The sequence below is a fragment of the Aethalodelphis obliquidens genome, unplaced genomic scaffold (genome assembly GCF_003676395.1).
Source record: "Aethalodelphis obliquidens isolate GAN/ISIS:26980383/991018 unplaced genomic scaffold, ASM367639v1 scaffold14, whole genome shotgun sequence".
Lineage (NCBI taxonomy): Eukaryota > Metazoa > Chordata > Mammalia > Artiodactyla > Delphinidae > Aethalodelphis > Aethalodelphis obliquidens.
Genome location: NW_020837958.1, coordinates 1,340,488 through 1,364,160, shown reverse-complemented (window position 1 = coordinate 1,364,160; position 23,673 = coordinate 1,340,488). Strand labels below are relative to the sequence as shown.

The 23,673-nt window shown below is 42.8% G+C and overlaps 1 protein-coding gene and 1 pseudogene across 1 annotated transcript; one reads left to right on the top strand and one right to left on the bottom strand.

Annotated features, from left to right (window-relative positions):
* Positions 1-1,380: 1,380 nt before the first annotated feature.
* LOC113625136 (olfactory receptor 9I1) lies at positions 1,381-7,318 on the bottom strand. The gene is given in 5 exon segments (XM_027115653.1): positions 1,381-1,772; positions 1,775-2,137; positions 2,140-2,333; positions 4,944-5,056; positions 7,292-7,318. Coding segments are annotated over 5 exon segments (1,089 nt in total).
* Positions 7,319-22,423: 15,105 nt separating this feature from the next.
* LOC113625135 (olfactory receptor 9I1-like) lies at positions 22,424-23,365 on the top strand (annotated as a pseudogene).
* Positions 23,366-23,673: the final 308 nt, after the last annotated feature.

Sequence of the window (23,673 nt, the reverse complement as noted above, 5' to 3'; positions counted from 1 at the left end):
TCCCCGAAGGCTTAATTCACCTTGAAGATATCAGAGTAACAACAAAGCAGGAATAACAAAACCTGATTAAGTGGGAAGGCAATTTGCAAATTTGGAATTTGCAAATTTCATTGTTCTGGCTTGAGTTCTCCAAGCCGGGGACTGGAATGTCTAGAATGGTGAAGATGAAAGATCAATTTTTTTTTTTTTTTTTTGCCGTACGCGGGCCTCTCACTGTGGTGCCCTCTCCCGTTGTTGGAGCACAGGCTCCGGACGCGCAGGCTCAGCGGCCATGACTCACGGGCCCAGCCGCTCCGCGGCATGTGGGATCCTCCCTGACCCGGGCACGATCCCGTGTCCCCTGCATCGGCAGGCGGACTCTCAACCACTGAGCCTCCAGGGAAGCCCGAAGGCTCATTTCTTAAACACTCCCTTCCCTTGGCCATTTAGAGACTCAGTTTTGTCTTACACAACACTCCTCCCTTACTGAGGTGATCAGTCACTCAAGCACTTAAAAAAAAAAAAAAGACTATTTAGTTTTATCCACAGGGATCTCCTGATATAATCCTTGTCCCAGAAAAAAAGGCAGTATTGATGGGAGCAAAACTGAGAGAGAAAGGATGGGAAACCCAAGCATGCAAAGAGTATTGGGCTGGACTGAGATTAACTGAAGACATCTGGGGACTCTGAGATTCTGTAAATTATGATGTCAGTGAGCAGTATGAGACTTCTGGGTTCTTAGGAATGGACTGGAGGTGGAAGAGGGAGAAGAAAGTACATTTGAATTGCTGGAAATAAATGTTATCACATTTGCAGTTAAAAGTTTTTAAAAAAATCTTTTATTGAAGTATAGTTGATTTACAAAGTAGTGTTAATTTCTGCTGTACAGCAAAGTGATTCACTTATACATCAATATACATTCTTTTTTCATGTTCTTTTCCATTATGGTTTATCACAGGATATTAAATATAGTTCCCTGTGCTACACAGTAGGACCTTGTTGTTTATCCATCCTATATATAATAGTTTGCATCTACCAACCCCAAACACCCACTCCATCCTTCCCCCACGCTTCCTCACCCTTGGCCACCACAAGTCTGCTCTCTATGTCTGTGAGTCTGTTTCTGTTTCATAGATAAGTTCATGTGTGTCATATTTTACATTCCACATATAAGTGATATCATATGGTATTTGTCTTTCTCTTTCTGACTTACCTCACTTTGTATGATAATCTCTAGTTCCAACCATGTTGCTGTAGATTTGCAGTTTTTCTTGTGTGCCTGTGGTACCTCTTTACCTTCTTTTTGTTTGTGGGTACCGGTTGCATATACTGCTGGTGCCTATTAGGATATATTAATACGGGAAAAAAATGGACCAAGATGAGAGGTCCTTACACCCAGATCTACACACTCTGTGACACTTGGAATCTACCAGTGACCTTTCTGAAGGCCGCTTTCACATCCTTATTTCTCAGGCTGTATATCACAGGGCTCAGCATGGGGATGACCACACTGTAGAAGACAGACACTACCTTGTCTTCCTCGAGGGATTTACCTGAACCGCTCCGCAGATACATGCAGATGAGGGTCCCAAAGAAAACGGCCACAGCAGTGAGGTGGGAGGAGCATGTGGAGAAAGCCTTAACCCTGCCACCTGAAGAGTTCACCCTCAAAACGGTCTTGATGCTAAGCAGGTAGGAAATCAGGATGACCAAGGCATTGGCCAAAATCACAAAGTTGCCAAAGAAGACAATGACAGTCTCAGTGTTTGTTGTGTCACTGCAGGCAAGCTTCAGAAGAAGAAGTTGATCTGATTGTTATCACAGAAGGAGAGGGTGAAAGCACACATGGTACGCAGGATGGACCTCGCTACCCCATAGACATAGGCTCCCAGCACTAGACTCCAGCAGATCCTGGGATGCATGACCACAGTGTAGAGCAGTGGGTTGCCAATAGCCACATAGCGATCATAGGCCATCACAGCCAGCAGGAAACACTCTGTGCCTGCACAAATGGTGAAGAAAAAGAACTGGGAAGCACACTGGCCATAGGAGATGACTGTCTTGCCTGTGGCGAGTGTGGCCAGGATCTGAGGGCTGATGGCCGAGGTGTAGCAGATGTCTAGCAGGGAGAGGTGACTCAGAAGGAAGTACGTTGGGTGTGGAGTTGGACATCCTCTTGGATCAGAATCATCATCCCTATATTCCCCAGAAGGGTGACTAGATAGAGACTCAGAAACACCAGGAAGAGGGGAATCTCCAGCTTAAGGGAGCCAGTGAAGCCCATAAGGATGAACTCAGTTACTATGGTGAAATTATTCTTGGCCACGGATTCCACATAGACTGTTGATCTGAGGCTGAGAATGAAATGAAAAAAAAAAAAAAATCCCAGAATTGAAAGACTGATGTTTTCTCTCTGGTAGAAGTTAGGTTTATATTTCTGGGCAAATGTACAGAGATTGTTTTTGAGAAATCTTACACCTGGCTGATTCTTCTCTGGCATCCTGCATTTTTTGGAAGCTGAGCCATGAGCTGGTGTTTCTAATTCAAATTAACTCTGGTTTATATTTGGAAATTCCTGTGAAGATAAGAGACACATAGACTCGGAGATTTGGAAATAATCCAGGCAGCATCTGCTCTAATCCCACTGGATCTTGGAGTCTCCTCTGCGGCACACCCTCCACGTGTTTGTACGGTTGCCTTGTGAGCTTCTATCTGTGGACAGTTCTACCTGTTAATTCTCTTTTTGTATCTGGATTCTTTCTCTTTATATTCTATGCATTGACTTTAGTTTCGCCTCTTCCAGACACAGCTGTTCTAATTCCTTTTTCTCAGGAAAGCATTTCAGAAGTTGGAAGATGACAAATCTGCTCTTTATGTGAACTATTCCCTCATATTAACCATTGATACATATTTTTCTTATTATCTAATTCAGCGTGTGGTCAAAAATTGCTTAGTCAGTTGGTATTAAAAGATGTTTAAGGGTACAAACTAGCAACTAGTAGATAAATAAGTTCTGGAGATCTAGGCACAGCACAGTGATTATAGTTGAAATACTGTGCTGTAAACTTCAAAGTTGCTAAGAGCCTTGATTATTCTCACCACAAAGAAGACATGATAGTTATGGGACATGACAGAGGTGTTAGCTCATGCTATGGTGGCAATCATATTGCAATGTATGTGTATCAAACCAACACACTGTACAACTTAAACTTACACACTGTTATATGTCAATTACATCTCAGCATCAATAAAAAACTGAAAGTCTTTTTCTCCATTTTAATCTTTACCACTTTAATTTTTCCTCTAGCTCTCATCAGCGGTCACTAGTGGGAGGGAGACACTGACATATCATGTAAAACATAGCCTCCTTGAGCTGTTCCCTCCACCCCACTCCAGCAGCCTGGCCTGGGGATGAGTTACGTTCTTTGGAAGGTCCTTTTGGTATGGTCAAGATCCATGGCTACCATCTCTAGGACAAACACTAACTAGCTGAGTAACCTTCAGAAGTTCACTTTCCCTCCTTGGGCTTTACTTTCTGTCCTGAAAAATGGTAGGGCTAGATTATATGATCATTAAAGTTCTTTTGCTCTCGCAGTCCATGATTTGTATGTCTAGGTGTATGGGCTAAATGAGGCTCTTGAAAGAATTTTCCTAACATCTGTACTATGTAATGTGTATACTCTAGCTACTAATTACTGAGTATATTAAATATGCAGGCACTATTTCAAGTGATTGATAGATACTTAAACATATCATGGAATCTTGAATCCAAAGATTCAAGGAAATCTTGACTATTTCCCAGTTCCTTGAATCAGGAACTGGGGCATATTAACCATATTCCCCAGTTCCTGATAAACCATCATTATTGAACAGGGCAAGGTCTTTCTTCATATTATTTTCCCTCCTATCCCTCCATCCTCAATCCTTCCCCAACCCCTCATAGCGATCTACTTTAGTATATGTGAAATATATATCATCCCATGTTTATTCCTTTTATATTTATTTAGAAATATGTGTATCTTTATTTTTTTAATATTTATTTTACTTAGGTATTTGGTTGTGCTGGGTCTTAGTTGTGGCAGGTGGGTTCCTCGGTTGCGGCTCACTGGCTCCTTAGTTGTGGCATGCGAACTCTTTAGTTGTGGCATGCATGTGAGATCTAGTTCCCTGAGCAGGGATTGAACCTGGACCCCCTGCATTGGGAGCTCAGAGTCTTCACCACTGCTCCATCAGGGAAGTCCCAGAAATATGTGTATCTTTAAAAAAATGTAGTGATTTTAGTGTGTTTTAAATTTTATATGCATGATCTTTTTTGTGTCTTTTCCCACATGTAGCACATCTTTGTGATTTATCCATGTTATGTAGGTAAATCTAGTTTGTTATTTCTGATTTTATTATGGTTTTCTTGTGTGCTTACAGCCCACTTACTCACTCTTTCCACTAAAAACCTTGGAGCTTTGCGTATATTATCTTGTTTAATCCTGGAAATAGTCCTTCAAGGGCTGTTATCTTATTTTTCACTAATGAGGAATTTGAACTTCCGGGAGATTAATTTGTCTAAGGTCACCCCGTTTAATAAGTGGAAGATGTGTGTTCCGAACAATATTGGTTTGATGGCAAATTCTCTGCTCTTTTGCTATGAATTTGTTTTGCCGCCTTCCTACATTTAACTACATATTTATGATTTATGGAATCAAAGAAATCTACCTGCAGTTCTTTAGATAATCAGATCCTTCCTACTTTCAAGTCATGAGTAAACTTGGTTAATTTCAATATCTTTCTCAACCTCTAATTCTGAAATTGTCATAGTCCATTTTCGATCCATCTCATGGTGAGATCCCAGGGTTCCCTCTGATTTAGGGACAAGATTGTTCGATGCACATGACCAGAGATTAGGTGGCAGATCATCTGGGTACAAATGCAGTCACACAGGGTTTGTGCCACAGGCAATACCCAACTCATACATTAGCCCTAATCCTTCCCGCAGCCCTTGAAGTTGGGTATAGCCATGACTATTTGATGGAAGAGTAAAAGGAGGCTCAGAGATGTTAAGGAGGTTGCCCAACTTGCCACACACCTAGGAAGAAAGAAAATCAACATTTCAATCTGGGACTTTCTTTCTTTTTTTTTTTTTTTTTTTCCTCCTGTGGTACGCGGGCCTCTCACTGTTGTGGCCTCTCCCGTTGCGGAGCACAGGCTCCGGACACGCAGGCTCAGCGGCCATGGCTCACGGGCCCAGCCGCTCCGCGGCATGTGGGATCTTCCCGGACCAGGGCACGAACCTGTGTCCCCTGCATCGGCAGGCGGACTCTCAACCACTGCGCCACCAGGGAAGCCCCAATCTGGGACTTTCTAACTCCAAATGTGGTGCTCTTTCTGCCCCATTGTGCTCTCTTCATAGGGGAGCAGAATTACCTTTTCTTCAGACCCAAGTCTCAACTTTTAAATGGTAGCACCTCTAAGAGTATTAGGCAAATACTCAACTTCTAGGGGAGAAAAGGGTTAAGTTCGGTTTTGGAGTTTCTTCGTGGTCCACGTCTTTTCTTCTCTTTCCTTGTTTTTGGGTTAAGACAGACTTAGTTGGCCCATATCCCTCCTTTGGTACGTTCTTGGGAAAATTGCTTACCCAATTAGAATCTCAACTTTCTCAATAATAAAATGGGAACATAATTGGGGCTTCCCTGGTGGCGCAGTGGTTGAGAGTCCACCTGCTGATGCAGGGGACGTGGGTTCGTGTCCCGGTCAGGGAAGATCCCACATGCTGCGGAGCGGCTGGGGCCGTGAGCCATGGCTGCTGGGCCTGCACATCCGGAGCCTGTGCTCTGCAACGGGAGAGGCCACAATGGTGAGAGGCCCGCGTACCGCAAAAAAAAAAAAAAAAAAAAAAAAAAGGAACATAATAATTATTTTTGAAAACTTAGAATGGGTTTTTACCTAATGTGATAGAGTTTGCTTATTTTCCAGAAAAGCAATTTCCAGAATATTTCCCAGAAGGAAACTTTTCAAGACCAGGCTGTTGACACCCAGTTTTGAAGATGTTATTTAAGGGGCTTGGGGGTCCCAGCAGCTTAGATTGGGTCCAGAGTAGAGGACAGCTATAGATTCCCTGAACCCAACAGCTCATAAGTGGGAAAACAAAGGTTTGTGGCCAGTTGACATTTTAAAAAGTCTTAGGGACACTTATGAGTTGACCTTATGACTTGTAATATGCTTTGATTATAATATGTAATGTAGAAGAATATGCAGTCGCTGGAGGGGATAGGGAAAGAGAGACAGTCTTAGCCTGGAGCAACACTTCAGAGAAGAGATGTGCTTACTTTAACTTGGAATCTTCTCCCAAACTCTTCCTTCTCTTTCTTCCAAGGGTTGAGTCCCTTGGGGACAATGAAGGAGATTAACAAAGTTAACCCTCCTCACCTTATGGGATTGGTATCTCAAAACATTTATTGTCAACATTTAGTGAGCTCTTGCCCTGAGTCGGGCTAAGTGTGCTAAGCACTGTAAAGGCTTTCTTTCATTTAAAGCTGACAATAACATTATGAGAGAGGAATATTTTTCTTTATTTTATGATTGAGGAAACTGAGGCTTAGATATATTAAGTATTTTGCTTGAGGTTTCAGGCTAGAAAGAAAAGATGTTTAGATGTCAACCCTGGCCTCCCTGATCCCAGTGTTGGGGTGCTGAACCACCGTGCTGTGTGTCCTTCCTAATACTGGTAGCCGTTCATTGAGCATCTACTATGTGTCAGCCAGGATGTTAAATATCCTACACACATTATCTCGTATAATCCTCACAATGACCCTGTGATAGAGGTATTATTTTGTCCTGGAAGGCACTAAGACTCTGAAGAGTCCGGTAACTTGTTCAAGGTCACATGACTAGTCACTGAAAAGCCCAGATTCTAACTGAGGTCGCAAAGCCAAAGCTCCAGTACGTATGATTAATCCCACCTACGGCATAATTATAGGAAGTAGAGTAATTTACAGTGAATTCTCTGGTCTAAGCTATGCAGTACAGTACCCCACCCCTGCCTCATAAAACTATTCATATTTTCTAAAATTTACCTAGTGACACACACATAAGCCTGAATAGACGGCAGCTGTAGTTTTCCAAAAATAAAAAGACCCAGACTGACTTGTGTATTTCATATAAGAGCTGAAATCTCAGACTGGACATGGTCCCAACAGGGGAGAAGTTTTGATGACAATGGTCAGAATCTCTGTCCAGTTGCATCTTCCCCAGTTTGTGTGGACCTTACTTCAGAGCTGGTACCCCATCAATGTTGTCAAGGTAACAATTACATCCTACTTACCTGGTGGAATAATCTAATGGGGTTCATCTTAGGTTTGGAATCAAACTAATTGAAGGTCATTTAAGCATTTTGTAGAAAGCAGCTCAGATTACTCAAGTAGATGTATGTAGCTGACAGATTTTAGGTTTCTTCTTGTTAAGCGAACCAGTGGGGTTTTAAAAATACTTCTGGGGATGGTTTTCGGGGAGGGACACAGTAAGCACAAAGGTTGTCCCTGAATCACGAATCAGCAACCTGGGACAGCCCCCAGGGCTCCCTGGAAAAGGCAGCCTTGTCAGCGAGAACAGACTACGGAAGGGGCTCATTGTCTGTCTCCGCGCATCAGAGAGGATAAAAACAAATCTTGTGGGATTTCACGGCAACTCCTGAGTCTTGTTAGCTCCAAAGCTCATTTGCAGTTTCTATAAGGAATGAAGTTGGTTCCTCTTTGCCACTGGCCCTCAATGTCCTGCTGTCCCAGTTAGGGGTGGTGTCAGGACTGGAACTCAGCTCTGAGGACTGCTGGCGAACTTTTCTACACTGCGTCCATCCTTAAACCTGAGGTCAACTCTCAGCTCAGGGGCTGAAACCTAGCTGCATTGCCTGCTCAGAATTTCATTAGGAGGGCTGTTTACTGATTCAGGAGGGAATGAGGCTAGGGCGGTCTAAACATGCTTCATTTGAATCTCTATCATGAGTCTACCACTTTCCTTGAAGATGCATTTCCAGAGTTTCTATGGGCAGCCTTCTCTGGTTATTCCAGCTCTCATCTCTTCCCTGGTTCTCTGAAACCCACACTCCCTTTGTTAGACCCACACAATTGGGCACTTAATTCTGCTTGTCTTACATTGTTTATGACTGTTCCTTGGTGGTTAGTCTCATCTCTCCAGCTAGATGACAGGTTTCTGGAGACCCCATCTTACTTCTTTCTAATAACTTGTGTCCTGCCTCAGTAGAATCACTCCTCTGCCCTGTAGGCTTTCATCCACTCATTAATGTAGGATCAGAGCTCTTCCAGCGGGAGAGTTTTGGAGATGCCATGTGCCCCATCACTCCAAAGTAACATGGCTGGAATAAAATCCTTTGATAATTAGCAAGCATTCAGCCCAGCCAGGGTGACTTTTGCAATTGCAGATGCCAGATGATGCAAGAAAATATCACGAAGAAGGAAAGCAGCCACAGATCAGGACCTCTGGCAGCACAGTGAATTCTATTTTCCAGTGCACTTCACATAATATTTACGATCTTTTCCTGTAATTAAATACTTATTGAAATAACTGTGCGGTAAGAGTATGTGCACTGTATTGGGAATGTTTTCTGGAGTGGTATAGAGGGTAGAGTGACAGTTGGGACAAAGTAGAGAAAAAAGAGGGAAATAAATCAGTCATGATAATATTCCATTAAACATCCCCTGGGGAACTTGTGAAATGAGTGATTGTAGAGAAATTATTACTCTTTTCCCTTTGTGACATATTGGGAGGATCCGGAGAGCTTTGATGCATTACACAATTATTATTGTTGTTGTTGTTATTAATATCAAGCCTAGAACTTTTGTTTGGAATTTTGGGAAGAGATGTGTCTTAAGTTGGGTTCCTTAAAGACCTGAGACAAGGATTTGGGGGCCAGTGTTTCACTGAGGGAGTGATTATAGAAGAAACCCGTAAGGGAGTGAAAGAAACAGAAAATAGCGAGCAAAGAGGTAGTTTCAGTTGGAGTGTAGCCTAGGCCTGATCCTTAGGGGACCTCTGGAGAATGAACTATACTGTGGGCTCAGTTCTGCCTCTAGGCAAGGGATTTGGCCTTTTGCAGGCCATATCAATTATCTACTGACTGAGGGCTTCTCCCAAGAGGTGGGGATGGGACCCCCTAGGCATTTCTGGGACAAGTGGATCTCTTGGCTGAGGGCAATACCCCATAGAAGGCAGTAGTTATCAGTCATTAGCAGCCAACACTCATAGCAAAACAGTATGGTACCGGCATAAAAATAGTCACATAGGCCAGTGGAAGAGAATAGAGGATAAGGATTTTGTAGAGCCCACATATAAGTGATATCATACAGTATGTGTCTTTCTCTGACTTATTTAACTTAGCATAATGCCCTTAAGGTCCATCCAAGTTGTTGCAAATGGCAGAATTTTCTTCCTTCCTTCTCATGGCTGAATAATATTCCATTATATACATATCACATGTTCTTGCCTCCTTATAATCCATATTCTTCACAGAATCTGGAGAAATTGTTTAAACATGACATCAGATTCTATAACTTCCCTTTTAAAAACCCTTCATTGGCTTCCCATTGCACTTAGGAAAGAAGTTTTCTTTCTTATTCTAGCTTATGAGACCATATGTGATCTGCCCCATACATACGTCCATTCTTCATCTCCTATTGCCTTGCTTTTTTCTTTTTTTTTTAGTGGGGAAAAGTCAGCCTTGCCTGGACAGATCAGGATAAGGAAAGATAGAGAATGCTGAGGATGGATGGACCTGGAGGGGCAAAAAGATAGTAACCAGCACAGATCAGAATTGTCTGGGATTAGGCTGTCTTCAGACCTTTTATTCTTTTTCCTGACATATCCAAAGAGCATAGGAGTGGGATGGGTGGGTGTTTTCTGCATACTTGAATTAACCTTAAATAAAATTATAAAGGTTATCCAAGGATATTCTTTGGTATCTGAGCAGCCCACAAAACTTTTCATTTTTGATGTCCAGTGGTGTGATTGCCATGTACAAGAAGGAGCATGTGGGATCTAGCTGCTCCAGAAGTGGAAGTCTTGGAAAAAACCCCCACAGGGGATGACCCTGGGTGCCCAGGGATTTTCTTCCAGCTCACTTCCCGCCTGGAGGGCTTACTCAAATTGCACTTGATGGGAGAGGTGGGCTTTGGCAGGGGTCAAAGTTTAATGGCCACCACTTGCATGGTATCATCTTGCAAGGCCAGAGGGTCTGTCCGCTTGGCAGCCAGGACACCTCCAGCCTCCCCCAGCCTTAGCTGACAATAGGAGCCCTTCTGCTGCCTTTCTAACTGTTCCTTGAGAGCCCAGCTTATTCCTGCCTCAGGGCCTTTGCACTTGTGGTTCCTGCTGTCTGGAATGTTTTTCACATAAGAAGATGCTCTTGTGTCTTTTTTTCACGCAGATCTCAGTGTAAACGCCACATCAGCGAGGCCTTTTCTGACTTCCAGGAGTCCCCTTTCTCTGTCACCACACCAGACATTTACTATCACATCACCCTACTCTATTTCTTTATAACACTATTTTCTCTGTCTCTACCTATTAGAATGTAAACTCCATGAGGGCAGATATTTCATCTGTTTGGTTCATTATCATATCTTTAGTGCCCAGTTCCCGGCATATAATAGGAACACAATAAATATTTCTCAAAGAAATGAAAGGAGGTATCCTTAATGTTTCTGTAGTTCACTTAGAAAAGTCAAACACCTCATTAGAAAAACAAGGCAAAGAATATGAATGCTAAATTTACAAAAAAGAAATAAAGTGGCTAAAATAACACAGGAAAAATGTTTAACATCAGAAGCATGTACAAAGACCCTTAAAAATGAGAATGCCCTTCCCCCCACAGTGCTGCTTCTAAAAATTTATCCCAAGGAAATAATCATTACTATCTATAGAAATGTATGATCATGCCACTGTTATTTCATAATAAAAAATGGAAAATATCAAATTGACCCAAATTATTTAGGTGTAATAGGGTATTTTGGATGTGAGGAGCTGGGGTTCAAATGTAAGCATCTCCCAGTGCACACACTTGCTCTTCGTTCTTGGATGTTGTGTGGGTGGAGTTGACAAGGACCACTGATCTACACAGGATGCTGAGGAATTTCCCCTGAGATAAGGCATTCAAACTTAGATCTCCACAGAGGCTCAGGGACATAAAATATCTCAGTTGGCCTGGGTTGGGGTGAACCTGTGAGGAACCCACCGTAAGGGAGTGAAGGCCACGTCTTCCCGGAAGGCAGGGCCACATCATTTGTGGTGGGTGTTACTGTCAGATGGACAAAGTAGCAGATGAAGAGCTCGTTTCCATCCACTGTGCTGGTGGATGGTGGCAGAGGCGGGGAGTGATTTGAGAGCTTAGCACTTTGGGGCAGAAGCCCGTGTACTGTGGGGCTGCCTCATTAACCCTGGAGCAGGCTAGAAGGGCAAAATGGGGACTCAACACTAGGGCAACTCTGTGGAATGGGCAGGGGTTCTAGGAAACATTGAGATGAGGTGGAGTACGAATGTAAATGTGACCTCATGTGACCACCGAGGTGGAGAATGCTCAGGATAAAATGCTAAGTGGACAACAGTGTTTGCAATATGCATTTTCTCCATCACATATGAGGATAAGGAATCCCATACATCTTTTTTTAAAAGTATGCACAGAAAATTTTATTTATATTGAAAGTCCAGACTAATGAATTCACAATTATTAGAGTTCAGCAAGTGTTCAAGGTAAAAGGACCTACATAAATAACTATCTCGACAAATATCATATGATATCACTTATACATGGAATCTAAAAAAGTGATACAAATGAATTTATTTACAAAACAGAAATGGACTCACAGACATAGAAAACAAGCTTATGGTTACCAAAGGGGAAAGGAGGGGGGAGGGATAACTTGGGAATTCAGGATTAACAGATACACACTACTATGTATAAAACAGATAAACAACAAGGACCTACTGTATAGCACAGGTAACTATATACAATATCTTGTAAAAACCTATAATGAAGAAGAATCTGAAAAAAAAGGTACATATATGTATAACTACATTATTTTGTTGTATACCTGAATCATTGTAAATCAACTATACTTCAATAAAAAATTAAAAAAATAGATAGCCTTTCTCTACATGAGCAGTGATCAATAAAACAATGAAAGGGAAAACTAAAGGTCTAATGAAGGGACTGAATGAATGGAAGGGAGGTCTCATATCTCATAGATTGGTATAGGCTTAGAGTTATAAGGGTGTGTCCTGTGTGTAACAATGAGAAATACCACAAATCCTTATTAATGTTTTCAAAATTATGTAAATCTGTTTCAATTACCTTTCTATCAAGATTAGAAGGATATTAAATCTCAGAAATATATATATATATATATATAAAATTTAAAAAAAATATATTTTCCCTATAGGGTCTTTCCTTTACCAAAGAGTTTTGAGGATTCTTATATTCCAGAAAACTGGGGGATGGCTTTTGCATTCGGGTTATCATGACTACCCTTGTGATTGTTCAAGTGCAGGTGGTATAACAGATGAGGGCAATCTCACCAACTTTGTGACGAGTTTGGGAGTTAGTTTTTCTTTTCTTGTGGTCACCTAGGCTTTTAGGGTGTATAGTGTTTGATGGCCCCAACACCACGAGCTGTCCCGCAAGAGGTCTCACTATTTTCCAGGGCTTTCCAGTGGACTATAGTTTCCTCCCACTTGAGTAACTTACAATAGCTACATTTCTCTTGTTAACTCACCCCAGTGGAACAGTATAAAAATAGTGTATGAACTTCAATCCTGATTTTTAAAAAATGTATATAAATGTCTATAGGAAGGATATTAATAGTACCAGACCCTGTTCTGTGTGTTTCATACGTATCTTCTTTAACTTCCATGTCCATCTCAGGAGGTGGGTTTAGAGAAGTGATATAACGTACTTAAATTCCGAAGGTAGAGAAGGAGGTTCGAACCCACACAGTCTACTGCCAGAGTCTATGTGCCAGATAACCATGGCCTAGTGCGTTTCCCTCCAGCTGTTAACAGCACTTATTGGAGTGGTGTGATTATAGTGGTTTAAATGTCTTCATTCATGGTTTTTGGACACTGTCCAAATTTTCTACCCTAAATAGCGGTATTTATAATCAGCTAACTGACATCAAGAAGTACGGGCTAGTGGTTAAGTGCAAGGTGTCTGGAGATGTCATGCCAGCCTTCCCTGGTTCCTAACTCAGCTTTTCCCCTTACTACCTGTGTGACCATGGGTGGTTATTTCACCTCTCTGGGCCTCAGTTTCCTCACTGGTAGAATAGAATAATAATAGTATCTACCTCATAGGACTGTTGTGAGGAGTCAATGGGTTAAACTTGGATAAAAGTAATATGGTATGCTAGGTACTCCCTAAGTACTTTATATGCAGATTATTAATATTAGTTGAGTAAATGAGTAAGCAGGCTGCTGAGACTTCACATAATCACTGATTTCACTTGTGCCCCATAAATGCTATTGTTCAGGAGGGATGTCCTTGGGTGGTTGACAACTTTTCAGAGAGAAGAACATAGAAATATCTACTCCCATCCCCCAAATGAGATTAAATTATGGTTGGAGCTGCCAGACAGGACAAAGTTTGAGTGGGAAGAAACTGAGAAAGCTAACTTTGCAGGGGCCCTTTTCTGAAGGTTTCTCTCTTCTGGGACTCAGAGAAGACTAATTAGAAGCTTAGGGCCTGATTAGAGCACCCCAATCAGTGGCTAATCCCCCTGCCCCGGTTTTCTAATTGCCTTCACGGAGCACCCAGAATAGGACAGAGACCCAGGCACCTATGAATGGGTGCTTCTGTGGAGGTTGGAGCTTATGAGCTGCAGGTGCTGAGATGTTTATTCCTCTTATGCCCAAAAGCACCATTTGGATGTCACATGTACTCCCATCCAGCCTAGTCATCCAGGGAGGGACCTCTTGGCTCTGCTGAAGGTAAGTGTGGCCAAGTTAGATCAGACAGAAAATGAACCACAGTCCAGATTCGAAACGTACTTGACAAGCTGAATGTTGGTTTCCTCTCGTCTAAAAAGGGTTTATCTCTTTTTTTTCTTTAGAGAGTAGGGTCAAAGCTAGTGTGGTTTGTGAGGGAGCACAATGTACCGGGAGTTATTAGTTTTGCTTCCTCTTGCAGTGATGCAAGACACTTAGCATCTTTGGGTCTCAGTTTCCTCATTTATACCATGGGACTAATAATGCATCTCATACCTGCTTCAGGTGATTGTTTTCAGGATCAGAAGAGACAAGGTAGGTGAGACTATATGGAACACTATGGGGGCTATTTCAAGTAAGGGCTTACACTGAGAAAAGGGGAAGAGCAAGAAGCAACTCTTGTTGAATCTCTAAGAAATCTGTAAAATTCTGGCAGGTATTTGGAATGTGATGGTATTGACATGACAGAGAGAGCTGGAAACGACAGGTAGGCTCTAAAACAGAATGAGCTCCTTTGTGGGAGAATAATTTCCCCATCGTTGGAATTGTTCCAGCTCCATAAAGATTGGTCAGAAAGGGTCACCATTAGCTCAAAGGCCAGCCATCAGAGATGCCCCAGACAGGATTTCTGCTGTGGGTGGGAGGTAAATCTCAGATTCCTGCAGTTGAGAGATCGTGAAACTACTTTCTATGAGTGCTCACTAAGCCCCACGAAAGCATAGAGAACTGAGGTCTTTCTTTTAGGACTGGTCAGCTGGGCATTGACTTTGGGAGAAGCTCTAAGGATGTTAGGAGGTGTAAAAACCCCATCCAGGGCTTCCTTGGTGGCGCAGTGGTTGAGAGTCCGCCTGCCAATGCAGGGGACACGGGTTCGTGCCCCGGTCCGGGAAGGTCCCACATGCCGCGGAGCGGCTGGGCCCGTGAGCCATGGCCGCTGAGCCTGCGCGTCCGGAGCCTGTGCTCCGCAATGGGAGGCCGCGACAGTGAGAGGCCCGCGTACCGCAAGAAAAAAAACAAAAAACAAAAAAAAACCCCATCCAGAGCTAAAGAGACCTCACGCTGCTGCTCACTCTTTGTAAGGCTGGTTCTGTCCAGGTATCCCCATCACCAGAACTCCTCTCCCCTCCCAATCCCTTTAAGGGGGCGGGCACAGTTCACCTGTTCTCACCACTCTCTGAGAGGCAGAGGGCTTGAGTACTTCTGGGCAACAGAAAAGCTGTGCTAAGACTCCGAAAAGGTGAAGCAGCTTAAGCAGTAGAAAGAGTGTCTTGTCAGGCTGCAGGAGATCTGTCACTCCCAACATTTTGCATTGGTGTTTGCTTCTGGGCAAGACCCTCCTCATCTTGGGGCCTCTTTTCCTCGTCTCTACTTCACCTGCCCGAAGGCAAAAGGGCAGAACCGTGACCTTTAGAAACACCTTTAAGTTGCAGGATTCTACCGCACACTCTGTCCAGTGAGCAGATGAGGCAGAGTGAGCAGGCATTGGTGAAGGAGAAGGGTAAGAGATTTGAGGTCAGTGTTTGGACAGAATTTATATGCCATTCTGGAAGTTTCTTGTAGGATCACAAAGTGAGGATGATCTCGAGATTTCGACTTTTCAGCTCTCCCCACGCCTCCACCTCCCGTCTTCAGGCGGGGCATCTGTATCACTATAACCCCCAAGCTGAGGGATTGGGCGGTGCGGTGGAAAGGGCTCCGGATCTCAGTTGTGGCTGCTTTTCTTCCTAGCTATGTGACCTTCGGACAAATCTGTTGACCTCCCTGAGTCCCCACTTTCCTCACCTCAAAATGGGTTATGTGAGAGTCAGATGGGATAATAGGAGTACAATGTTTTAAAGTGAGGGATCATGAAAGTCCTGTGTAATTCGGGGGAGGGGAGTTCACACCTTCCATTGTATGCAACAGAACCAATGTTTGTTGAGAACACAGGCCTTCTCATTTCGTCCTCACAGCGCTCCTGTGACTTGGGTAGTATTCATGTCCATCTTAGAGGCGAAACAGCTGAAGTCCAGATAATCTACATGGCTGGCTGGAACTTGACCTCACTGTGATAGAACTTCAAAATATTCTGGTTCCATGACACCACGCTGGTTCTGCCTTTCTGCTATTTTCAGTGGGGCTTGCTGGAGAATACTTTCCTATGTATTTCTAAGTTTAAATTCAACTAGTAAATGACCTATTAAAGTTTTCCGCCAAACAAGTTTCTGGGAAAAAGGGGAGCTCTTGAATAGTCTATTTTTATCTCTAGATTGAGCTACTTTTTACCTGAACACGGAGTGTTGGTGGAAGAAACTGCTTTTTTTTTTTTTTTTTCACCACTTAAGCATACTTAGGACCCAAGTCCACCCTGACACTTGGAGTGGCAAAGCATCTTGTACCTCGTTCCTTTATTCCTTTTACCTCTTCAAGTTACCACAAGCAGATGATGCCAGCTCTGTTCTAGTGGCACAGGGAGGATCATTGTCATCTAATGTCTGTTTAGCTCTATGTATACATCACTGCATCCCTGGTGGACACTGTACTGCTGGGCACAGAATATAAAGGCAGATCCTTTAGAAATCTTTGTTGCATATTTCCAGCTGAGAACAAAGGCTACACAATTTCAGGCACATCATACAAACTTTTATATCTTACCATTTTAAAATATCTTTAACCCTGACTTGGAGGATCTAAGTGGATTAGTTTTGCTGAGCAATATAAATACTTTTCAGATCCATGGCTCTGTATTTTCCACAGTACGTGCTATTATAAAGCTGGTGTCTGGGCCCTTATAACCATCCCTTCCAAGTGCAAACTTATTACTTTGAGAATCATCTTCCCATAGATTTTCTCGATTAATCCATACTTAGCCTCTTGGCCCCTAGTCCAGTGTTTTCTCTGCTCTGAGATACAGGTGGGGCATCTGCTGGACTTCTTCTCTTCTGAAACCCTCCTTAGTTTTCTGAAATTTAGGGGTGGTTTTGGGGAGGTTAATAAAATCCCAAAGAGCAAACAGTCTCATGGTCTTTCTCCTTCAGCTTTGGAATGTGTGAATTAGATGTCTAGGTGTGTTTACTATTGACTGATATAAAAATGAAGATGTGGGTCTTGAGCAGACATGACTAATGTGGGGGAAAGATAACCTAGAGTTAGTGGTTCACCAGGAAGTGTCTGGAAGTGAAATATTTCTGTGCCCAATCAACAATTAGATAACAGGTCTTCCCTGGTGGCACAGTGGTTAAGAATCCGCCTGCCAATGCAGGGGACATGGGCTCCATCCCTGGTCCTGGAAGATCCCACATGCCATGGAGCAACTAAGCCCATGCACCACAACTACTGAGCCCGCGTGCCACAACTACTGAAGCCCGCATGCCCTAGAGCCTGTGCTCCACAACAAGAGAAGCCACCGCAGTGAGAAGCCCGTGCACCGCAACAAAGAGGAGCCCCTGCTCGCCACAACTAGAGAAAGCCCACGCGCAGCAACAAAGACCCAACGCAGCCAAAAATAAAAATAAATAAATTTATTTTAAAAAACATAACAATTGGATAACAGAACACTGAGAATGCGAAATGCTGACATTGATCAGTACTGTGGCATTAATGATGCCATTAAGGATTCCCTTTCTTCCTGTGCATCCTTAAAACCCAGCAATTTCAACTATTTTGTGGGCTTCAAAAACAGGCAACTGCTGCTTCAGTGTTCCATTCCTATTTCCCCAGCAACTTAGCTTATCTAAATTGCCTGGGACTGAATATTTTTCTCCGAGGCTACACCGATCCATGGTTCTTCTCCCTGCCTAGAGATTTTGTGTAGCCACTGTTGGTTTTCTTTAATCATAATTATTAGGAAGCTGATTGGCTGCTCTATCTAGAATTATCAATTCTTTTGGACCAGTTCAGGAGTTTAGACAAGGTATCACAAGGCAAGTTGGAACTCTTCTTGGAGAGAACGAATTTTCCAGCTCCTCTGAAGAGCAGCAAACACTTGGCAGCCTTGATTTTCTTTAACATTTTCCTTTGCCTCTTGAAAAATGGATGTACCTCATGCTAAAAAGGATTACATTAATGTGCGTTATGGGTTAGGAGACCCTGCACGCTTCTCACTGTGCCTCAAAATGCAGTCCCACGTCACTAACTTAGAATTTGGGTTTATGAAGATTTCAGGAACTGGCTACAGTAGCGAAGACCTTGAGACCCCCCCGAGCTTTCCACTTTCTCCCTTGAGCATCTGCCTTCCTTCATCCTCCACAGATGGGTCTGATTTAGGCTGACCCACTGTTCGTGCGCTGTCTTTCCTGAACCCGTTTGGCAAAGTCCTCTGGCAGCACCGTGATTGGTCTGATGTGGATACGGCCGATCATTCAGATGATCCTGGCTTTGGGCAAACAGGTGATTTTATTTTGCCCTGATTTATTCATCGATATCTCTTTCCAAAAGAGACTTAAAGTGGCTTATAAAAATGCATGACATGCAGCAAGATAAAATAAATAAAAACTGAGGAGTGAGACTTGGACAAAGGGAAAGTACAGGTGAGGAACCAGGAACAAGGTTGTTTCACGTGACTTTTGTCTCGACACTCAAACCTGTGCTGGAGGTGATGGTTCCTTGGTGGCTACACACTTTTTTTTTTTTTTACGTCTTTATTGGAGTATAACTGCTTTACAATGGTGTGTTAGTTTCTGCTTTATAGCAAAGTGAATCAATTATACCTATACATATGTTCCCATATCTCTTCCCTCTTGCATCTCCCTCCCTCCCACCCTCCCTATCCCACCTGTCCAGGCGGTCACAAAGCACGGAGCTGATCTCCCTGTGCTACGCGGCTGCTTCCCACTAGCTATCTACCTTACGTTTGGTAGTGTATATATGTCCATGCCTCTCTCTCACTTTGTCCCAGCTTACCCTTCCCCCTCCCCATATCCTCAAGTCCATTCTCTAGTAAGTCTGTGTCTTTATTCCTGTCTTACCCCTAGGTTCTTCATGACATTTTTTTCCCTTAAATTCCATATATATGTGTTAGCATACGGTATTTGTCTTTCTCTTTCTGACTTACTTCACTCTGTATGACAGACTCTAGGTCTATCCACCTCATGTACACTCTTGATTAGAGTTTGATTCTGATGGTAGCCCAGTGCACCTCTTCTACCCTCCCATCCCTGCAGGTGAGACAAGACCAATAAAGATGATGCTGCAAAAAGGAGAACATGTGCAGTGTTTTCAGAACGGGGGTCATTTTCCAAAATCTATATTTAACTTATGTTTACTCTCCTCTTTGCCAAAACACAGAGAGTAATGTATCTAAAGCCTTGAAAAATTTCTGGTACTCACTAGAAGTTAACTCATTATTACCATACTCGTGAGCAGTGCGATAGCTGTTGGGAGCGTGGCCTTGGAGTCCAACAGACCTTGGTTCAAATCCCAGCCTTGGTTCAAATCCCAGGTTAACCTAGCACCAAATTACAAATTAAGTAATTTGATTAACCAAATTACTTAACCTCTGCAAGCCTCTATTTTCCAGTCTATAAATAAGGATAATAACAATATCTGGCATTGGGGGATTGTGAAAAGTCAATGAGGCCGTTTATGTAAAACGCCTAGAACAGTATCTCACCCAAAGGGAGTGCTGTTTTAGTGCCATTCTTCATTATTGTTATTAATACATGCTCTTTCCCTCTCTCACGGGACTTTTAAGAGAGAAGAGAACCACCAAGTTGTAGAGCAAGATGCAGTGTTTGAGGTTAGCGAGTGCAGCCTTCTCACGTGAGGACACGGACCCGGAGATGGGAAGATAGTTGCTTGAGTTTACATAGTACATCAGTGGCAGACAGCAGATGTAACTTCAGGCCTCCAGGTGCTGCTTCCAGCCTTCCTACCATGTACTCTCCCTGGCTCATCATAATCAGCGGCCCCTCCCCCACCACGACACTCTGCTCCGAAGGAGACTAGTCCCGCTCTCTCAGAGGAGATCTAAAAGTGTCTGTTAGGGGAGTGGTAGGTTGCGGTGGGTCTCCCGACTTGTGCATCTCTAGCTGGGGTTGCCTGGAACTCGGCTAGTGTCTCACTTCCTGGGTCAGAGTCATGAGCCATATGTCGGTTCATGGAAGCACAGTGCATTTAGAGCCAAAGTCCTGGTGTGGTCTTGGGACAGTTGGTTTAACCATTTGAGCCTCATTGAACTCGGTAACAAAAGGAGCATCAATGAAATTTCTGAATGTCAGAACAAACTAGTGGCTGAAAACTCATTTTTGTAACAGTTACGTGTATTGGGTATTTACCCTGTTCTAAGCACAGCTTGTATTTCCATGAGTTATCTCTTTACCTCCCATAGCACAGCAGTACTGTTATTGCTGTTGCATGGGTATTTAGTCTAAGATGCTAGAGGTCAAGTACCTTGCCCAAGGTCATACAAACAGAAATGACTGAGTTTGGAACAAGCTCTGTCTGTCTTCAGGGCCCATTTTCTTAGCCACTGTGCTATATTGTTGGGATTCCAGTCTTCCCTTTACATTCAGTGATGGTAGGCTGATTACTGAGCCTCTAATGCCTTAGGGACTTCTCTCTGTATTAGGAGGTTGACACTTCTGAACAAAGTTGCCTTGAGAGTGTTTCACAAGGACCGGAAGAACTCTGTAGGTTGTGTAATGGAAGTGGAGTGATCCATTGCTGGTGTCTTCATTTTCTATTGTTTGTGGATAAATGATGTGTGCAAATAAGCATGAATAGTTACCCGATTCCTATCATATCTGATGAAATATCACCTTTTCAATGAACCTTCCCTGATGAACCTATTTAATACCCCTCTCCATACTTTGGATCTCCCAAAGCTGTGTGTGTGTGTGTGTGTGTGTGTGTATGTGTGTGTGTGTGTGTGTGTGTGTGTTTCATAGCACTTATCTTCTATCATGGTAAAAAATATACTTCTTTTTTTTTAAAAAAAACCCCATATTTTGTATATGCCTTGCTCTTCTGCTAGAATGACCACACCACAAGGGAAAGATCATTGTTTGTGTTTTGTTCCAAGCAACCAGAAGAGTGCCTAATGCATTGTAAGTTCTCCGCAGATTCTTATTGAATAATTAAATGAACATACTCTCTGTCTTTTTCTCCCCCTTTGGTCAAGATGATTTGTGTGAATTCCAAGAACACCGTGAGTTATTGTTTTGGTTGAAAGTCAGTATTATACTGAGCCCTAAGGTAAAAAAAAAAACTCCTAAATATTTACATTATCAGGAACTCAGTGGGGGAGGGGTAAACACCAGATGTTGACGTTTATTTCATCATTAGATCAGGTTTTGCCAAACATTGGTGAAAATTTCATTTTCTTATTTATCTAAAATCCTATGAAATCTTTCTCAAATTCAGTTTTTGTTTCAAGGATGGAAGGAGGACAAAAAGAATCACCTTTGAAGTCCACATTCAGTATTTCCATTACCCCAACTGATCAACATCCAAAAGTACGGAGACAAGATTGTCTAAATGTCTGGCAAGAGCTTCATCTCTATTAGAATTCTAAACTCGATGTGATGGCTTTGTCTCTTAAGGAGCTTTGTCGGCTAATTCTGGAATGGCTTGATTCGTGACTCTTACTGACTGATAATGATCTGGCATTTTAAAATAATGGGACTGTTCCTTTGGAATAAGTGAACCTGGAAACCAGGCCATGTTGCTTGGCAGAAAGAGAGAGGAAGAAGACACTTGGCAGGCAACAGGCTGTAGAAGTTCCAACAGTGCTTGCTCTTCACAGCTCTGTCTTGTATCCAAGCCCGTTGGGTTCACGTGCACATCAAAACAACCACAAAGAAAGAGTTGATATTGGGACTCCAGGGGGCTGTGGACTTGGAGATAAGAAGATTCCAGAGTATGCATGAACCTAGAAGCATGTTACATTATTGCAGAATTTAGAAAAAAATAATTCTTAGTGTGAATTGGACCAAGTGTTAGGTACAGTATATAAGTGATGTCCTTCACAGTAATATTGTGACATTGGCATTGACATTCTCATTAAGCCAACAAGGAGACTGAGGTTCAGAAAGTTGAATTAACTTGCCCAAGGTCTCAAGGGATGGGAACCTTGGTCTGATATCAAAGCCCATGTCCTTAGTTCTATACCATTAGGTTTTCTCCAACAAAGTGGTATTTTCTGGCTTTTCAGGGAGACTGATGAAGGTTTCCAATTTGCCACCTGTAAGAAGCTAGAAAATGTCTAAGGATCTGAGTTCTAGCTCTGGCTTTGCCTCTTTACTATGAAATCATGCACTAGTCACTTTACCTCTTTGACCCTCATATTCTTCTCTCAAAAGTGGGATTAACAATATGTGCTTCCAAGGATCTCTGAAAGATTAAATGCAATAAAGTTTGTAAAAAATGTAAAATGAGTTACAAATCTCAAAGATTATTATCATTACTGAAAATGATCAAATCAAGCCATGCTCACCTTATTTTATCTTCAATGGGATTTAATTTTTTTATTTCAGTGGGCAATTTAGGATTCATGGCAGAAAATGGCACTGTGGTGACAGAATTCATTTGATGGGGCTCCAGCTGTGGGCAGAGCTGCAGACGGGTCTCTTCTTTGTGTTTCTGGTCCTTTATCTCATCACCATAGGAGGTAACCTGGGGATGATAGTGCTGATTCAGAGTGACCGTCGCCTCCAGACCTCCATGTACTTCTTCCTCAGCCATCTTTCCTTCCTGGACATTTGCTACTCTTCTGTTATTGTCCCTCAGTTGCTGGAGACCTTGGGTACTGATAAGATGGTCATCACCTTTGAGCGCTGTACCACCCAGTTCTTCTTTTTCACACTCTGTGCTAGTACTGAATGTTTCCTTTCGGCCGTGATGACCTATGACCTCTGTGTGGCCGTGTGTAACCCTCTCCTCTATGCCACTGCCATGCCACCTCAGACCCGCCTGCGGCTGGTGGCTAGGGCATATGACGGTGCCATGGGTCAATTCTGTGATCCCCACTGGGTGTGCCTTCTCCATCTCCTTCTGTAAGTCCAACCATATGGATTTCTTCTTTTGTGACCTCCCACCTCTGCTGAAGCTTGCCTGTAGTGAGACCAGACCACGAGAACGGGTGATCTACCTCTTAGCTTTCTTGGTCATTACAACCAGCGTTTCAGTGATTTTTATATCCTACCTGTTCATCATTCGGGCTATTCTGAAGATTTGTTCAGCTGGTGGCAAAGCCAAGCCTTTCTCTACCTGTGCTTCTCACATAACTGCAGTGGCTCTTTTCTTTGGGACACTGATATTCATATACGTGAAAGGTAACATGGGAAAATCCCTTGGGGAAGACAAGATTGCATCAGTATTTTACACTGTGGTCATCCCTATGCTGAACCCAATGATTTACAGCCTGAGGAACAAGGAAGTGAAGGAGGCTCTGAAGAGACTTCTCAACAGGATGAGGGTTTCCCAAGTAGAGTAAGACTTGAGCTCCATCAATTCAGAAGTTCCTGCAAATCATCCTTTGGGCTTTTGGCTTGTCCTCTTAACCCAGGAACCAGATCTCATAATTACAAAAACATACTGAGGCAAAAAAATGTAGATTTAGTTTCCAGGGATTTCTTTATTAGCTCTATGACTTTGAGCCAGATATTCCCTTCCTCAGTTATCACATCAGTAAAAATTGCCTTGCTATGATTAAAGCCAGGATCAAGAGAGATGGAATGGCAAAGGGTTTTATAAATAATAACATGCTATAAAATGTAACATTCATTTTTCTGACCTGTCCTG